The sequence below is a fragment of the Natrix helvetica genome, assembly GCF_964273705.1.
Source record: "Natrix helvetica genome assembly, chromosome: 6".
In the NCBI taxonomy this organism is placed as follows: Eukaryota; Metazoa; Chordata; class Lepidosauria; order Squamata; family Natricidae; genus Natrix; species Natrix helvetica.
This window is the reverse complement of record NC_138553.1, coordinates 7,317,368-7,336,653: the sequence shown is the minus strand read 5'-3', so window position 1 is coordinate 7,336,653 and position 19,286 is coordinate 7,317,368. Positions and strand designations below refer to the sequence as shown.

General features: G+C 43.9%; 2 protein-coding genes across 5 annotated transcripts in view; one reads left to right on the top strand and one right to left on the bottom strand.

Moving 5' to 3' along the window:
- CELF2 (CUGBP Elav-like family member 2) overlaps window positions 1-19,286 on the bottom strand; it is an 834,627-nt gene that overhangs the window by 118,715 nt on the left and 696,626 nt on the right. The window lies entirely within an intron of this gene.
- The window catches only part of USP6NL (USP6 N-terminal like), a 142,610-nt gene that overhangs the window by 6,235 nt on the left and 117,089 nt on the right, over window positions 1-19,286 (top strand). For 3 of the 4 annotated variants that reach the window (XM_081957800.1, XM_081957801.1, XM_081957802.1), the window contains exon 2: window positions 4,081-4,170. The exons of the other annotated variant lie outside the window; for it this stretch is intronic. In XM_081957800.1, the coding sequence (XP_081813926.1) occupies window positions 4,167-4,170 (4 nt within the window). In that variant the 5' untranslated portion in view covers window positions 4,081-4,166. The remainder of the gene's footprint in view (window positions 1-4,080; window positions 4,171-19,286) is intronic. 4 annotated transcript variants of the gene reach the window in all.

The window sequence follows — 19,286 nt, the reverse complement described above, 5'->3', positions numbered from 1 at the left end:
TGGCTACAAAATCCAATACTTTTTGGGGCAAAAGCTCACTTGTTTTGTCCTCTTGATACGTTGAGACTACATTTCAGCCACCAAGGCCATTGCTAAGGTAAATTTATAATTTCTGCAGCTGCTGGATCACAGCTATCTTTATTTAACTTACTGGACTTAGAGGGCACTCTGGTTATAATTGAAGCTGAGCTGCATTCACACCTAATACAATAATTGGGTTAAAAACAAAACACAACATGCAAGAACTCTCTCACTGTCTCTCTCAAAATATCCCGGGCTTTTCTACCAACCTATCACGTATAACAGTGTTGGCAAACCTTTTTGGCACCGTGCCGAAACGGGAGCCCCGGAAACTGGGAGAGCAGTTCCCGGCATGCATGTGCGCCGGGAAGCTGAGCTTCCAGTTTCCAGCGTGTGCATACGCACCAGACACCTGGTATTCCAGTTTCTGGTGCACATGTATGCATGAAGACCAGCTGGCTGGCACGCATGTACACACCAGAACCCGGGAGAGCGATGGGTGACAGCTGGCGTGCCCGGAGAGATGGCTCTGTGTGCCACTTCTGGCATGCGTGCCATAGATTCGCCATCATGGACAAACATATATAACATTCTTCCTTGCAGTCGAAAGCACCTCAGATCTCAAAGGCATGCTTGCTTTTTGAAAATCCAAATTTAAAAGGCACCAACTTTATACCCAACTTTAGAAAGAGCTGTTGTGTGTAATTTTATTTTTTAAAAAAACATCCTTACACTTTACTGATTTGATCAAAGGTCCAGTACTTCTGTGGAAGCTTACATTTTGCTTAAGAGACATCACCTGGACTAAAGTAGCCCTTGCTTTCATGTTAGGTGGAGTTGCAATGAATACCTCTAGTAGCCAAACTCTGCAGGAGAGCCCATTTTTAGCATCGTATAATTTGGTTTTAAGTCTCTCGGGATATTTATCGGGTCTGTGTCAAAATTATAGCTCAAGACCGACACCTTGGAGCAGAATCAACGCCAGAAACAGAGGGCAGGTGTTGTGTAGGGTCCAGCAGATTATCTAAAATCTCGATTTGCAAAAAAACCCCGCAACATCTTTCTAATGAAAGACATACTTGCTTTTACAGCAGCAATTACATCAGTGTAATAGAAAATGCGGTGTGAGAGTTAATTCAATCGCTGAGCAGTCCCTTTGAGTAAAAAGCCTTTTCTGGAATAGAGATCAGAGGTGGGTTCCTACTGGTTTGGACCAGTTCGGCCAAGTAGGTAGTAAATCGGCCTGCCACCCCCCCACCCCCCGGACCGATTCTCTCGGTGGCACCATCTTGGTTTTTTTTAGTACTGTGTTTGTCCTTGAGCAAACTGGCAGTAGGAGCAGCTGGCACCCACCCCTGGTAGAGATAGTACAGTATACACCATGTTTCCCCAAAATTACGACATGTCCTGATAATAAGGCCATGCCACATTTTTCTGGTGGGCAAAAACAGAAGCCCTCCCCCGCAAATAAGCCCCCTGGACAACCCTCCACCTCCGGCCAGGCAGAGCGCCGCTCACCAACCTAGCAGTATCCCGAAGGTGCCAAGCCGCAGGAACCTGGGGGGGAGGCAAAGGACTGGCCCATGTTCCTCCCCAACCTCCTCACTGGCTGCTGGCGGACTACAACATCTGCTGGCTTCCCCATTGATTTGTGGGAGTATTGGAAGTGAGGATCACATGACTGCATCTGGCTGTGTTGTTTGCCAAATTTCATCCTCCCAGCAGCGATGGGTCCCAGAGTTCTGGGTATTAGCCCAATTTAGCTACCTTGGTTCAATAATTGTTGCCCAATGATGCTCCATTTTGAAGGTTACCAACAAACAGATATAAAAGCACCGATAAAAGAGAATATTTTTTAGCTCTGGGTTGAAATGTGGGGTCCTTGGTGCTCTCCGAGCTTGGTTGATTTCTTCTTACAGACGTTTCATGACCTAGCTAGGTAGTAACATCCTCAGTGCTAGAAGGGAGAGGGATTTTTGCATTGAGGATGTTATCTCGTTTGGTTCATGAAACGTATGCAAGAAAATAACCAAGCTCATAGACCCTTCAGATATAAGAGTTTTAGTAGTGTATAGATACTATAATTGATATTTCTTCATTTTAACAAAATTAAGATAAATATAATTTACATGCCAAATGATTATTTACATGTGACTCAGAGAAGAGAAACGGGCTAAATTGTTTTGCAGCCAAAAGCTAAAGGAGGTTCTAAACAAGGCCAGTGAAGTGCATTTTGATAACGAAGAGATTAAAACAGAAATATCCCATCAGCACTACAGAAGTCCAGCTTCATTGTATTTTTTTTCCTCCTGGTCATACCACTTTTTCTAAGAATAGGTATCTATTTCTGAGAATAGATATCTTAAGCTGGCGTGTTTTCTGTTCTCATCCCTGCCTACTTTTATTTTTTAAAGCCAGGTTTATATTTATCTTACTTTTATTAGTATTTCTTTGAAAGCTGTTTTGGGAGTTACTTCGAACAGGGCGAAATATTTCAGATGAATCCCTGTTGGGGCAAAGGATCTCGAACAAATTCCCTTGCTAGACATCATAAATATAAAGCAAGTTCTAGAAATGAGTTTGAGAATCTTTTTTTTTTTTTTAATGTGCTGTGGATCTTTTCAGCTACTTTTCAGATGCCGCCAAGCAGTTTACATAAAATGTTGGTAAATGATCATGAGTTATTTCCTCTCGCTGATAGCTTCCTTCTGCGATGATTACCAATCCCCTTGCATATCCTGTACTTTATCCTCCGAAATAGCTGCTGGGAAGGTGGGCACTTGACTGTTATGGGAACATAAGGTTTCTCCAGTACAGGTAGTCCTCGACTACAATTGAGCGCTCAACATTTCTGTCGCTAAGCGAGACAGTGGTTAAGTGAATCATGGCAGCTGTTAATACACACGGCTGTTAAATGAATCTGGTTTCCCCATTGACTTTGTCGGAAGGTCGCAAAAGATGATCACATGACCTCAGGACAGGGCAACCGTCATAAATATGAACCAGCAGCCAACCGTCTGAATTTTGGTCATGTGACTGCAGGGATGTTGCAATGGTTTTAAGTGTGAAAACCTGTCATAAGACACTTTTTTTTCAGTGCCGTGGTACCTTCGACTGGTCACTAAACGAATTGTTGTAAGTCAAGTGTACTCGATGTCAAATCTTTCCTCAAGCTTCAAAGAGCTGCTACCTTTCCTCTTAAGCAAAGAGTAGCTTTTGGTCTGCACTGGTGGCCTTAAAGGTGGGAAGCAACACTCAAGTTGTCGCAGAGTTGACCCATTTCTCTCCGACAAAGATTGGTACCACGATACATCTTGTGGATCTAATAAACAGGATTGTTCGGCTCTAAATTTGAAATTATTCTGCCTACGTCCTCTTTCAGGATACAAATATAATGTGAAAAATCAAGAGAAGGTTTGAAATTGCATTGCGCCCTAGGAAACATATGGGAATGCTAAGTGGTTATTTGTGGAGTTCTTGATGCTCTCTGAACTTGATTGTTTTCCTGCAGGTGTTACCTAATTGGGTCATGAAACAGCTGCAGGAAAACAACCAAACTCAGAGAGCAGCGGTGGGTCTCACATTTTGTTACCACCGGTTTGCAGGTGCACGCACTCTTTCTAAACATGGCCATTCGGCCTTCCACACATGCGCCCAGCCTAAAAAATGTGCCTAAATAGGACGGCATAGAGCTGGGGGGGGGGGCACCCACGATTTCCGCTACCAATTTGGGCGAACCGGTCCGAACCGATTGAATACCACCTCTGCAAAGACCCCCCCGGTTATTTATCAAGAGTACACTTAAGGTTCCACTTACTGCTGGATGCGCTTAGTTCCTTCAGAACAAAACAAGAAGACTCCAAAAGTTCACATCCATGTATTGAGATTACATAATATACTCAGGTGCGAAGGATTGATTAGGAACTAGCTCTCTCAGTCCAACAATTTCTTGGACTGTCTGATTCAACCCTTAAATTTTTGCCAAAAGAGCTACGTCATCAGGATGGATTCACTCTTGAAGTAATGCTGTTTTCATTGTTTTTGTTTTCCCTTGGTTAGGACATGTATACCTCGGAGAGATCTTCTTGGACAAGCTGCCTTAATTTTATATCTATCTGGAACTATACAAAAAGAGACAACCAGTCATGAGTGAGTAAAAAAACGGGGAAGGGAACTGTCAAGGTCCGGTATTAAAAAGGAAATATTCGTAGCTGTTCAAAGCTAACAAACATTGTGATAGCAAAATCTGTAAAGAGAAGAATTCATACTTGCTTTGGTGAATTGGTGATTCCCATTTTATCACTTCCTGTGCTAAATGTTAGGGTTTTAAGTAACACCCCCAACAAAAGACTCCAAGGCTTGAAGTTCCTCAAACTTCCATTTTATTAGAGAGGTCATATTGGCACATAAGCGTAAGTATAATCTTTATTGTCATTGTACTTAAGTACAACGAAATGGGGAAAACCCGAAGTTTCCAGGTTTTCCCCCCCGAAACGAAAGTTCAAGTCCCTGCCCAGCACCCACATGTCCTTCACATGGTCCATTCAGGCACCGTCCAAAACTGGAGATGCCTCCCAGTCACACCCTCACAGCTGCAGGGCAAGACGTCCTTGACTCTCTGAGCGAGGAATGTTTGGGCTAGGACTGGAGGACCTGGGTTCAAATCTAACCGAAGCGGCGGAGGGCTTCGTAATGACTTAGGCCAATCGTTCTCTCTCAGCTTTCCTACGTCTCAGGATAATTATTGTAGGGAAAAATTGGAAAGGGGAAAATGCCTAGAAATCCTGGAGGAAAAGTAGAATATAAATTTAATAAAAATTTAAGAGTGTATGGCAGCCTGCAGGGAGATGTTGATATAGCTCCTTCTCAGATTGTTGACTGCCTGCCGGAAATAATGCTCTACGTGGCCTTGAAATGGAACTTTCCTGTTTACCAGTTTTCATGTGCTCCTAAAAGTTATCATTACGGGATAATTTCCCTTGTCGTTGTTTACTCCTCGCTTCCAACTTGTAAACAGGGATCTCTTGATGTTCAAGGTGGAACAAGCTATCTAAGTGACAGCTGTTTAGTGACATAGTACCTGTGCCTGTTTCTGTCTCCAGATTGGCACGTTGGCTTAGGAGGGGCTCCGTTATTTCTTTCCATAAATGCTATTTTTTCGGGGGTAGCGACTACTTAAGAAGAAACCAGTAATTTTGGGATCCTTGAGAAAGGAGATGGGTAGATAAATTATGGTCTTTTTGGCTTACTATCTTCCAGGGGTCAAACATTTCAGAAACACGTTCTCTGCCCAGGCGTTGGGTGGGCGTGGCCATGGTGGGCGTGGACTAGTCAGTCTCCTGCACCAAGGCAGGGGGGCGTTTTCGTCTTCCCCAGGCTCCAGAGACTTTCTTCGAGCCTCTGGGAGGACGAAAACTGTCTCCCCCGGGCTCTGGAGGCCCATTTTTCCCCTCCCTAAGCCTCTGTGCAGGCCCTGCATTTATGTTGCATCCAAAACTGGCCGCGTGGAGACTCCTGGGAGGGGTGTGGAGGGGTGGGAGGGACGGGAATGGGCGGGGTGGGCCAGGCCAGCCAGAGGTGGGATTTGGAGGTTCTCCGAACCAGCCCTAACGTTAGCTACAGGCTCTCCCGAACCCAGACGAACCTGTAGCAGCCCACTCCTGCTATCATCAGAGAATGACAGAAGGCGTTTCCCATCCAAATAAAGCTATAATAGTTTATGGCTTCTTTCTTGGTTGCTTTATAGAAAAAAATCAGGCAAAAGGGCATCTTATTTGGCAGGGAAAAAAAAATGGGGGAAAAAGTTACAATGAGGTATTGTTCTCCTGTGGGAGCTGGAGGCCGCAAGCAGAACAGCCAAAGTTGGTCACTTTTTTTCAAAGGAAAATAAAATTTCACCCTTCCTTTTAAGTCCTCCCCCTCCCCCCCTCGCTCTAAATAATCCAGGGAGTTTGCAGGGAGAGTTCCTTCATGGAAAGGTCAGCCATTAAGATACCGAGACAGAAATGCAGCCTCTTGACAAATGATTTAGCATTGTTCCTTGGGTGTTTTTAATAATGTGCTGGAGATAACACAGAAAATGTGAACTGAAAACATTTGGACTAGGGAGTTGAATAATGCAACAACAAGTAAGCTTTGCCTTATCACTGTCTGCAAATTCTCCTTGTAACAATCCAAAGAATGTGGGTTAGAGTTTATAACAGGGTAGGCAATCATTTAGGGCAGGGCCCCCCAACCACAGCAACTTTTAAGATCTGCCGTCTGGGGAATTCTGGGTGTCAAAGTCCACAAGCCTCGAAGTTACCAAAGTCGGACACCCCCAGTTTAGGAGCTGGGGCAGAAATGGACTTTTAATAGCAGATATTCAGAAAAGCAGACTTGCCTGAGAGAAAGTGGCTGTCATCGTAGGCAGAACCAGTCACAAAACACTCATTGACTAGACGGTGAACGTGTTGCCCGACCATATTCTCATCCTTTGTGGGGTCCTCATAACTAGGATCCTGATGAAGAGCTGAAGAAGCTTCTTGGAAGGGAAGCAAAACGTCTTCAAAAAAAAAAGGAGAAAGTCCAGTCGCCTCTTGAAAAAAGCACTTTGGGGATGCCGGCGGCTGGCCGTTTTACCCTGTGCTCTTTGCAATCAAACCAAACCTTTTAAAGCTTAGAATGTAAAAATTCAACGTTTGAACCAGGCTTTTAAACGCCAAGGGAGCTCTCTGGGATTATATTGCTGTCTGTTGGTATCCTGTATTACCTATAACCCGGATGGCGAACCTATGGCACGCATACCACAGGTGGCACATGTAGCCCTCTCTCCGGGCACGCGAGCCGTCACCCCAGCTCAGCTTGAACACTCATGCGCCTGCGCCTCCTGCCGGCCTGCTGATTTTCAGGTCTCTGCCGGGCATGTGCTGGAGGCGGGGCGCATGTGGGAGATGTGCGTGCATGCACACGGGAGTGGGAGGGGCGCACATGCATGGGGCGGGGGGGAGTGCCTCCCGTGCTCTGTGTTTGGTCTCAGGAGGCTTCAGGGAGGCCTGGGCCAGAATAGGGTGCATGGGGGGGGGGTTTGCATGCGCAGGGGGAGCATGGATGGGGGCAGGGCGCACGGGGGATGGTGTAACGCACACTTTGTACCCAACAACCAGAAGGTTAGCTATCACTGACCTATAAGAAGCCAGCATGATATGCCAGTAATAAACATATATGTAAAGCTTAAAAGTAGAGTTCTACAATGTTTATGTTTTTCTTTCATTTGAAAAAAATAGCACCCCTAGCAATAATGTTCATAGAAATGAAACAATTAACTTCTTGGCACTAACCACATTTTTGTTGTTGTTGTTGTTGTTATTCAAATGTGTCTGATTCTTGGTTCCCGTAGTTTTCTTGGCAAGGTTTTCCAGAAGTGGTTTACCATTGCTTCCTTCCTAGAGTTGAGGGGGGAAAAAAAGAGTGCCCCAAACCTCTTGGCTGGCTCTGTGTTTTAAAGTGGGACTAGAACTCACGGGCTCCTGGTTTCTAGCCTGATGCCTTAATTGCTACACCAAACTGGCTCCATCCACAGTAATTACCTTCATTCTAATTGTATTATTCAATTAAAAACTACCCATTTTGTGGGAAGATATACATGCAGCCACATTAATGAGGCTGCCTTATTACAAAAGCGAAGTAGTGGGCTGGAAAAGGTTGCCTTGTTTTTTGGTCTAGGAGAACAATTAACTAGTTAACGGAAAGTAGAGATAACAAACCATTTCCATTTTGTTTTTGTGGCAAATCCTTATTAGCAGTGCTCGTATCTGGAAACATCTCATTCTCTTGTTACAAACAAGGATAGTGTTTTTATTAGTTGATATACACAGATAGATTATGTTTATTGTAATGAGATTAGAGCGAAACAATTTGCCCTTTAATTACCGAAAAAGAGCAAATCAATGTAACCAATAAATAAGACTCATGCTTCGTGGCTGATAACGCCTGCCGATGACTTTATTCTAAGCTTGAACTCAGAAGCTAAGCAGTGCCGGGCCTGTTTATTATTTGAATGCAGAATATGCATCCCAGACTTTGGACTGGACTAGGAAGTCAGAAGAGATCCTGAAAAAAAAGAGAATGACAATCATTTTATACTCTGGGTAAGAAAACCACACGGATGTATCTGTGCAGTTGGAGGTGTGCATTCATAGCTTCCTATTTCTTTTTTCTTTTTTGATTGAAAAGACAGCGACATGTCAGGTTAATAATTACATATAAAGCAAGGCCAGTGAAAAGTTAATAGTAAATCTTAACACACAAGCTAGTAACTATAACAAGAAGATAACAGTAATTATAGTAGTATGACCAAAAAGAATAAAGAAAAAGGGTTTTAATTAAATTTCTACTTACATTAGTCTATTTACAATTTTTCCCTTACCATAGTCTTAGTTTTATACCTTTATTTTCCATACTAACAATTCTTGACATTCGTAAACTTATTTTCCCTCTCATTTCTACCTCTTGTCTATATCCATTCATAAAATGTATTCCATGTCCGATAATATTTCGAGTCTTCTTTACCTTTAATTTTTAAGATTAAACTATCCATTTCGACTCAGTCCCAAATTTTCCTAATTATATCATCATCTAATGGTATTCGCATTTTCCCAATATTTAGCATATATAATTCTTACATATAAGAATGGTCCTACTGAAATTGTTTATAAGTAGCATCCCTATGAACGACCAATTTTGATTGCCCTGCACCACTTTAAAATCATCCATGCTTCTATATAGCACTGTATGTTGGGGATATTAGTATTTCTGAATTAGTTCTCAGAGAGGGGTGTTAAACTCAAGACCCGGGGGCTGGATCTGGCCTGTGGGGTGCTTAGATCTGGCCTGTGGGGCCGCCATGGAAACAGCAAATGACGAGCCCGCGGTGCCTCTGCCAGCGACAAATGGAGCTCGGTAGCGCCCCTTACAGACCTCCCGAGCTCCATTTTCACTGGCAGAGGGCTGCAGGAGGCTGTCGCAGCTGAAAACTGAGCTCGGGAGTCTGTTTTCGCTGGCAGAGCGCTCAGTCCACCACAGGCGCCTCCGACACGGGTGACGCAGAGCTGGCCATGCCCACCCTGGCCATGCCAACCCCGGTCCCCCGAGGTCAAACGCAACCTGATGCGGCCCTCAATGAAATCGAGTTTGACACCCCTGCCTTGCTCTCTGTTTTTTTTTGTCTTTTAAGCCCGGGAAAGCTGTTCTGTTAAGCGAGCAGGTTTCGTGTGGTTTTCAAGTTGACAGAAGGCGCCACTGGGAGGTTAATCCCTGTCATGAGCCCGAGAATGTCATTATGTGTATCTTTGAGGAAACTCATTACTTGGACAGATGGAGTAGAATATTTCCTCTTCGGGTTTTGAATAATTCATGGCCGCACGGGCTATTTTTCAATTTAAAAGAAAAACGATACCTTGTTCCTATTTCGGAAGATTATGTGAAATAATTCGAGGCTATTTTTAGCCTTTGTAGCTGTTGCTGTTTTGCCTGAACCTCTGCTGCGAGGTTTCACTATTCCAGAGTTTGTGTCATTTCTGAATAGAGAGAGTTTCATTGTGTCAGAAGAGCAGATGGGAATTCTGGGAGAGCCGGGACCTTGCTTGAAACTTGATTCCATCATATGCCATCAAGTTGGTTTCTTTAAAAGTCTTCCTTTGTTATGGCAATCAACACTACTGTCAGTCTCCACCAGGGGTGTCGAACTCAAGGCCCGTGGGCTGAATCCGGCCTGCAGAGTGCTTAGATCTGGCCCGTGAGGCCGCCCTGGAAACAATGAAGGACTGGCCCACGGTGCCTCTGCCAGCAAAAATGGAGCTCATCATTTTCATTAGCAGAGGGCTTCAGGAGGTTGTCGCAGCTGAAAACAGAGCCCTCTTGGGGTACGTTTTTGCTGGCAGAGGGCTGCAGGATGTTGAGTTGGCCACGCCCAACCTGCCCCCTCTGCTTCCCGAGATCAAACACAACCCTGATGCAGTTTATAGATAGGTAGGTGGTAGGTAGATAGGTGATACATAGATGATAGATGATAGATAGATAGATAGATAGATAGATAGATAGATAGATAGATAGATAGATAGATAGATAGATGATAGATAGATAGATAGATAGATAGATGATAGATAGATAGATAGATGATAGATAGATAGATAGATAGATAGATAGATAGATGATAGATAGATAGATAGATAGATAGATAGATAGATAGATGATAGATAGATAGATGATAGATAGATAGATAGATAGATGATAGATGATAGATATGAATGGATGATGGGTAGGTAGGTCAGTAGTTTGTTAGGTAGCTAGATAGGTAGGTAGTAGGTAGGTAGGTAGGTAGGTAGATGATAGATAGATAGATAGATAGATAGATAGATAGATAGATAGATGATAGATAGATAGATAGATAGATAGATAGATAGATAAGTGATACATAAATAGATAGATAGATGATAGAGATAGATGATAGATAGATAGATAGATAGATAGATGATAGATGATAGATAGATAGATAGATAGATAGATGATAGATAGATAGATGATAGATAGATAGATAGATAGATAGATAGATAGATAGATAGATAGATAGATAGATAGATAGATAGATAGATAGATGGCATCCCTGCTTCAGTGAACCTTAGGGACATAAATCTTCCTCTATCACAAGGGTCTCCAGACATTGGCAACTTTAAGACTTGTGGACTTCAATTCCCAGAATTCCTCAGCCAGACATGCTGGCTGGGTTATTCTGGGAGTTGAAATCCATAAGCCTTAAAGTTGCCACCTTTTGAAACACCTGCTCTATCATGAATTATGGGTTTACTGTACAGCAGTGGTTCCCAACCTTTTTTTGGCCATGCCCCACTTAAGCACCTCTAAAATCCTGATGCCCTCCCCTCCCCCATGACATATAATTCTTACTTTACTCAAAAGGTTAACTCTACTCACGCAAAGGAGGCCTCAAAGGCCATTAACTTTGTTTAAACAAGGTTCAAATTGCCCCCATTCAAAATCAAATTGTCCCCCTGTGGGGCCTGGGCCCCAACTTTGGGAACATCTGCCCTGCAGTTTCGTTGAAGAGTTGTAATGTCTTAACCACTAGACTGGTGTTTTTCAACCTTGGAAACTTTAACCTGGATGGACTTCATGGTTGGCTGGAGAATTCTGGGAGTTGAAGTGTAGCCATCTGAAAGTGGCCAAATTTGAGAAACACTCCCCCAGACCAAACTGGTTCTCTTTAAAATAATGACTGCTTCATTCTGCTTCTTCTTTTTTTTTTGACTGTGGCTTTTGAATTTTATCCTTATGCCCGGGTGTATGGTTGAAAAGCAGAATAGAATTATTCATATGATATGATGTAAGGGGATGACCAATGTTTGTGATGCTTGTAAATCTAACAAAATGCTTTTGTTTCTTGAATCAGTAGCTTACGGAGCGTGTTGCATGCAGTCATGGTGTGATATCTCACTGTCCCTTTTGAAAGGCTTAATCTATCCACTTTTGTTTTACAGTTTCATTTCTCCTGAAGGGTCTCAGGGTGTCATCTCAGGATTATTTTTGATGTTGTCCTACTCAGTTATGTGTGTGTTTGTATCAGGCTTTTTTTCATAATATTTGAGATAAACAATGCTTAATAGAGCAAAATGGTTAGAATGCAGTATTGCAGGCAAACTCTGACCACTGCCAGCTGTTCGATCCTGACGGGGCTCAAGGTTAACTCAGCCTCCCATCCTGCTGAGGTCATAAAAATGAAGGCCCAAATTGTTGGGGAGGCAATATGCAAATAATGTTTAATTTGTTAAACTGCCCAGCGCTATAGACCGGTGTTTTAAGTCTTAAGTGCTGTACAAGTAGTCCTTGACTTAGGACCACAATTGAGCCAGGCATTTCTGTTGTTAAGTGAGACCTTTGTTAAAGTCGCGAAAGGTGATCACATGACCTTGGGATCCAGCAACGGTCATACATATGAGTCAGTTGCCAAGAAGCCTGAATTTTGCTCACGTGACCAAGGGGAATGCTACCAAGGTTGTAAGTATGTACAATGGTCATAAGTCACTTTTTCCAGTGCCGTTGTAACTTTTCACTGTTGTAAGTGAAGGACTACCTGCAATTTGGGCATAGGTGGGAATTTGAAAAAAGATCCTGAAAGAAAGCAGTGGTAAACCACTATTGCTAATAAATATTGCTAATTCTCCCCTTGGCAGCTGCCGTAGTTTTCATTTTCTCAAAAAAATAAATACATGATATACGTTTGTTGCTGCTGCTGCCCGGCTCCTCCATTAATTTTCCATTTACTTATCAGCTGCTTCGTCCCTGCAGATCCTCCTTAATAGGTCCATTCACTTAAAGAGACATTTTTTTATTCTTCGATTAGGAGGAGAAAAAAAATTATAAATCTTTTAACCGTTCTCCACACGTCTATCTTCCTTTCAGTTATCGTTGTGTAGAGGCAGCCCTTGAATTACCTTCGAAAGAGAAATACCTTTCTCTTCTAAGCTTTTAGAAGACAATGTATTTAACAGAAAGGTTTTTGAGAATATGTCTTTTACTGCTTCAGGGTTTTATTGGATAAAGTAAAATGCAGACTTTTAACAGGCAGAATTTATTACAACTGTCTGCTCGCCTCAAGCTCCTAATGAATCTGTTTTTTTCCCCAGCAGTGGAAGAAGGCCTTATGTCTTCCTTGTAGTGGTTGTGTGTCCCGTTACGCATAGAATAGAATAGAATAGAATAGAATAGAATAGAATAGAATAGAATAGAATAGAATAGAATAGAATAGAATAGAATTCTTTATTGGCCAAGTGTGATTGGATACATAAGGAATTCGTCTTTGGTGCATAGGCTCTCAGTGTACGTAAAGAGAATTAAAATGCATTCATCAAGAATAAAAAGATACAACAATTAGTGATAGTCAAGGTTACTAATAAGCTATAAAATCGTACTAGGAAACAATTAAAACAATATAAATTGAAAGATATAAGCAACATGGTTATAGCCATAAGTGGGAAGAGATGGATACTAGGAAGGAAGAGAAGAATAATAGTAATACATTCTTGGTAAATTATTGACAGTGTTGTGGGAATTTGTTGTTAAGCAGAGTGATGCAGCGGTGGATTGCTCTTACCGTCGCTACCGGTACGCTCCTTGTGGTCTGTTCGTCCATATGCTGGACATGCGCTTTGCATGCATGCGCACTCCACTACCCCTGTGACACTCAGCTGCTCGTCGGAGGTTATGCAGGCACCGCACGCTGTGTGCGCTTGCGCAATTGGCCCGGTTGCTTCAAAAAGAGGTATTGAACGCGGGCAGGTGGGTGGACCAAATGAGCCACCGTACCGGTACGGTGGCCACTGCTCCCGACTACTACCAGTACGGCCGTATTGAGCCGTACCAGCAGGAACCCACCACTTGAGTGATGGCATTCAGCAAAAAAACTGTTCTTGTATCTAGTTGCTTTGGTGTGCAGTGCTCTATAGCGTCGTTTTGGGCTTGAAACAATTTATGTCCAGGATGCGAGGGGTCTGTTGATATTTTCACAGCCCTCTTTTTGACTCCTGCAGTATGCAGGTCCTCAATGGGAGGCAGGTTGGTAGCAGTTCTAATTATCCATTGAAGTTTATGTTTGTCTTGTTTGGTTGCAGAGCCAAACCAGACAGTTATGGAGGTGCAGATGACAGACTCAATCCTTCCTCTGTAGAACTGAATCAGCAGCTCCTTGGGCAGTTTGAGCTTCCTGAGTTGGGGCAGAAAGAGCATTCTTTGTTGTGCTTTTTTGATGACGTTTTTGATGTTAGGTGTCCATTTTAAGGCTTGCGATATGATAGAACCTAGAAACTTGAAGGTCACTACTGTTGATACTGTGTCATCTAGTATTGTAAGAGGAGGTAGTATAGGAGGGTGTCTCCTAAAATCTACCACCGTTTCTATGGTTTTGAGTGTATTTAGTTCAAGATTGCACCACAAGGCTAGTTGTTCAACCTCCCGTCTGTATGCGGATTCATCGTTGTCTTGAATGAGACCAATCACTGTTGTATCATCTGCAAACTTCAGTATTTTAACAGAGGGATCTTTTGAGATCCAATCTTTGGTGTATAAAGAGAAGGGAAGTGTAGAGAGCACACAGCACCGGGGGGGGGGGGGGGGCTCCTGTGCCAATTGGACAGGTATCTGATGTGATTTTGCCTAGGATTGCAACCGCCAGAGACATTTGCATGCTGCTGAATACTTGCTTTTTGCCAACAAATGGACAGATGGAATTGTGTGGTTAGCCTCATCTTTCCGGGATGATGCAAAAATGGGGGAGTTTGGTCTCCCTCGCATCTTTTTCGGGAGAAGCGGGTTGATTTAGAAGGCAAACAGCAGAGCTATTTCCCCCGCTGTCTCTTTGAATTTCCTCGTTTCTCGGCGTTTCCCTGATTCATTTACTTCTGACAGAAACACTTTGCTTTTCAGTGGCAGACGCGTAGGTTAGCAGTGACACACGCTGTCCTTGAAATTATTGTTTGCCTGATTATTATTTTTTTAGAGGATTCCCACTTATTGTTAAGATCATATTCAGTTCGGTTTTCAATGTGTTGATTCTCAAGGAAGTCATAGCAAACTGGTCACAATTCCAAATAAATGCATGACATTGCGGTGACACCTTCTTTGTTGCTGCTGTTGCTGATTGCTGATGACCGTCTGGACAGTTGACTGCAGTTTTCTTAGGTGAGATTTTGAAATTTTAGCTCGCCACTGCCTTTTTCTTCCTAGGACCGTGATGGCAAACCTATGGCACGCATGCCACAGGTGGCACTCGGAGCCCTCTCTGCGGGCATGTCAGCTGTCGCCCAAGCCCAGCTCCACTGTGCATGCGCGCATGGCTCCCGCCAGCCAGCTGGTCTTTGGGTCTCTGCAACGCATGTGTGGGGGTGGCCCCTGTAAGTGTGGAACACATGCATGCATGTGCGGGGGGGGCGCATGCACAGGGGGCACTCAAATTGGATTTGGGGGCCTTGTACAGTGCCCCCGTGCCCTGTTTTGGTTTCCAGGTTGGTGCAGGAGGCCTTCCAGGCCCCAAAATGGGTGGGTCGGAGTGCATGAACGGGGGCATGCATGGGTGCTGGGGTGCATGTGGGGCGGGGGGGGTCATGCGCACAGGGGCAGGGTGCATGGGGTATCACACACGCATTGCCTTATGGGTGTGTGTGCACATGCGCTTTTGGCATGCAACCCCAAAAAGGTTAGCCATCACTGTCCTAGGACTTTTACATTTATATGGCATATGGCAGAAGTCAACAAACTGCGGCTCTGGAGCCGCATGTGGCTCTTTCCTCCCTCTGCTGCGGCTCCGTCACTGGTCGGCGCCACAGTTTTGAGAGGAGCTTCCGGTGGGGGATGGGGGGGGAGAGAAGCACAGTGTGCCAGGAGAAGACTCTATGGCAAGGGGAGGGTTTTCCAGTTGTCCTTCTTTTCATTAAACTAGACCAGGGGTCGGCAATCTGTGGCTCTGGAGCCGCATGTGGCTCTTTCATCCCTCTGCTGCGGCTCCCTGTTGCCAGTTGGCTCCACAATTGATAGGGCTTTCGGTTAGGACAGGTAGAGGAAAAAGGACGCCGCTCTAGGAGGAGACTCTATGGTGGGGGAACTGAACTTCCGGTCAGCTCCAGAATTGGAACAGGGGGGCTTCCGGTTAGGACAGGGGTGTCCAAACTTGGGAACTTTAAGACTTGTGGACTTCAACTCCCAGAATTCCCCAGCCAGCCATGCTGGCTGGGGAAGTCTGGGAGTTGAAGTCCACAAGTCTTAAAGTTCCCAAGTTTGGACACCCCTAGGTTAGGACCTTTGTGGCTCCCACTGTTTTCTGTGGGAAACCGGTCCAAATGGCTCTTTGAGTGTTTTAAGTTTGCCGACCCCTGGCATATGGCATCTATAGATTTAGGCTACTTAGCAGTGTAGTCCATAGTCTTGGACAGGTCCATACTCTTCAGCATAGAGGCTTTTATCCTATAGTGGATTTGGGATAGCAGTAACTGTAATAACAATTAGTGATAGTTAATTTTCCTGGAAAGTGCTTTCCTTTACAGAATGGCAGTCTTGGCCTCTTTTCCCAAGCTTCGAGTGACTATCTTAATTTACTTCATGCTGTGTGGTAGCAAGACCTTTCTAAATTGTAGATGATGGGAAAATTTCTCATTTATTTCAGTGAGGAGAAAAGAATGTGATTTTCTACGATGACTTCCAAGCCCCGCCAGCATTATTTCCAGCAGATGCCTGCTGAGCGATGGGTTTGAATAACAGTTTTTTGGCTCTGGTTTGTGCTGTAAATATATTAGACGTCTGGCAAGAAAATCCCTAAAATCTGTTTGTTAAGAACAGTTAATTCTAATTTTGTTAATGGAGGGATTTTTTAGAAATCTTAACTGATGGCAGCTGAATAATCAGAACCAAAGTTCACTGTTTTCTTATGCTCTGGTGTTAACGAACATCAAAAAGTTGAATGGTTTAAGTTTGGGTGAGTTTTAAAGGAAGAAGAATGGAGACACTTCTTCTTTCAAAAAATGATTTGGAAGGGTTTGGAGGTTGCAGAAACACAGCATTTCTCTGTTCATTAAAGCACCTCCTTCTTTTTAGACTTCTATGCGAGGCTGGGGAAAAAATAAGATGCAGCTACTTTAATAATATGTCCTCTGAAGCATGTATAGTTCTATTAAACGAGCACTTTAATCTCAGCCTCTCTTTTTCCTTAACTTTAAATATTCATTTCCAGTTTGGTGAAAGAGTTTTTTTGTTCATTGAAACCGCCGAACACTTAAGATACACGTTTAAATTGATATTAATGTAGGACAATAATTGGATAAACACCACAGTTGCTACCAGGAATCGGCAAGGCCTAGCTGTCTTGCCCAAAAGAATATAAATTAGGGATCTCTCTATGCAAGGTGCAGAAGACAACTACGTTTCCATCCATTACGTTAAAAAAAAACTTGCAAATGTTTTGATCATTTCTATCAAGAAGCTGGAAGTCATAGTTGGAAGTCATAGTGGGAGTTGGCACAACAGCTGCACCGTGATAAGACTGCCTAAATTCAGATGATTTGCTAAGCGGCAGTCTGCTCTTCTGTGGCCTGCTTTTAAATTAGGCCTCTTCCACTTAGATTATGATTCTACCTTTTCAGCTTTCTTGGGCCGTGTGCCTCACCCATTGTGAGCCGGCCAAGTCCATAAATCAGCTAATAAACAATTGCATACTGATCAAGCTGCCGGCGGTTTGTGCACATTTCCATGAGCAGGTGGGAGGAAGGAAGGAAGGATTTATGGGATGCAAGGAGAAGCCTCTGAAATCTTTCCTCTGGGACTCGTTCATTTAGAATTAAACTACTGTGTACTCTTCTCATTCCAACTGCAGTAGAAAAAGTTTGACGATGTGGTTGGAAACCAGGATGCTGTAAGAGTCCTATATTCCTTATTTTGTTCCAGCTGAAAGAGCTTGGCCAAAATCTTTGTAAACCATGGGTGAAACGAGTTTTGTATTATATGATACCCAAGAACTTGGTTTATATCTCAAGATGTGTTTGGTTCTAAGTACCTGTATAGAATACATCACCTGTGCGCATCGGGGTTGTGTTTGACCTTGGGGGCTGGAGGTATGCGTGCCCAAGGTGGGCATAGATAGCTGCGCCCCCCAGGCTCCGTTTTAGTTGGCAGAGGGGTGCAGGAGGCTGTTACGAATGAAAACGGAGCCCGGGCAGGCTGCGTGAGGCCTCCCCGAGCTCTGTTTTGACTGGCAGAGGCACCATGGGCTGGACCTTTGCTGTTTCCAGAGCTGCTAAATAAAGTGATACTTTTGTGGCCCACCAGTGGCCAGAACAGCTGGCTGCAGATTCGGACAGTGAGGAGGTTGGGGAGGAACATGGGCCAGTCCTGGAGTCTGGGAAAGGCTCTGATGAGGGCTCTGTGTCGGAGGCAGAGAGGGTGCTACGGCCGTATGCCAGTTATCAGCTGCCTTCAGAGTCAGACATCAGTGGGGCAGACAAACAGCTGGAGCCTGTTCCCAGTGTGCGCATGCACAGAGTTGCCAGACAAAGGGAACAGCTAATGAACAAGGGCCGACTTGGGAGGAAGGCCACAGGTGGACGATGAATGGCCCCTCCCAGAGGAAATAAAAGAGGAGCGAAAGGGGAGGGGAGTTTGCAGGAGACAATCAGTTCGCTTCATTGGTTCGTGACTCTCCGAGACTCCTTGCCAAGTTCTGCGGATATGGGCCTGTCAGCTCTCCAAGCCAGATAAGGTCTGTGACTGTAAATCCTCCCTTGAGAGACTTTGCTAGATGTGAAGGAGCAGAATTCACAGTAAATTAGTTTTTTTCGGGACAAGGAGTTTGCTTCATGCTCTTGGGAAGCCTCGGTCAGAACAGATACTTCGCTTACCTTTCCTTCACTGTGTGTAGATCAGTGTGTGTGTGTGTAGGGGGGGGGGGGTTTCCAACTTCCAACCTTGGCAACTTTAAGATCCGTGAAATTCCAACTCCCAGAATTCCCCATCCATCCATCCATCCATCCATCCATGTTGAGTGTTGACGTTCACAAGTCTTAAAGTTGCCAAGGTTGGACACACCTGGTATAGACTGTTTACCTTGAAAATATCTTATGGTCTATGAAACACTTTCATCTTCGCTGCTTTTGTAGCTGCTTTTGATCTTCAGTGTTGTCCTTGAAACCCTCAGTTACCTGCCTGTGGTCAGATCACCTTTAAAGAAAAAATTATCCGTGGCGGAGGTTTTTAAAGATGGAAAATAAAATTGCATGGATGTTAAAGCTTTTGCTTTCCAGATAGTGGTAGAGATTGCTTTTTCTGGCTCCCCACCCCCCCGCCCGCCTTGAAGACTTTTTGTTTAAATTAAGTTGGTTTAAAGTGGGATGCTGTACCCGTTGATGTCTCATACATGTCCCTGATGGTTCTAAATAGCAGCATCCTACAATGGCATCTTACAAATGTGGACGGGTAAAAGCTTGGGTCTGAGCATGGCTAAATTATTCATTATTTTATTTATCATAAGAGCTAAATGGGCCTTCGCTTTCATTTCATGCTGTTTTTTTAATTCCATTTTTCCCCCTATGGTTGTTGCAACCAGGATGTTTATTTAATGTTCTGGCCTCTTTCCAAAATGTCTTTAATTTTAAATGTTTTGTTCTTTTGGGGAGTGGAATGGGCTTACTGTTCGAAAAGAGGTGGGAACATGGGATGTTTATCATATAAACAACCAT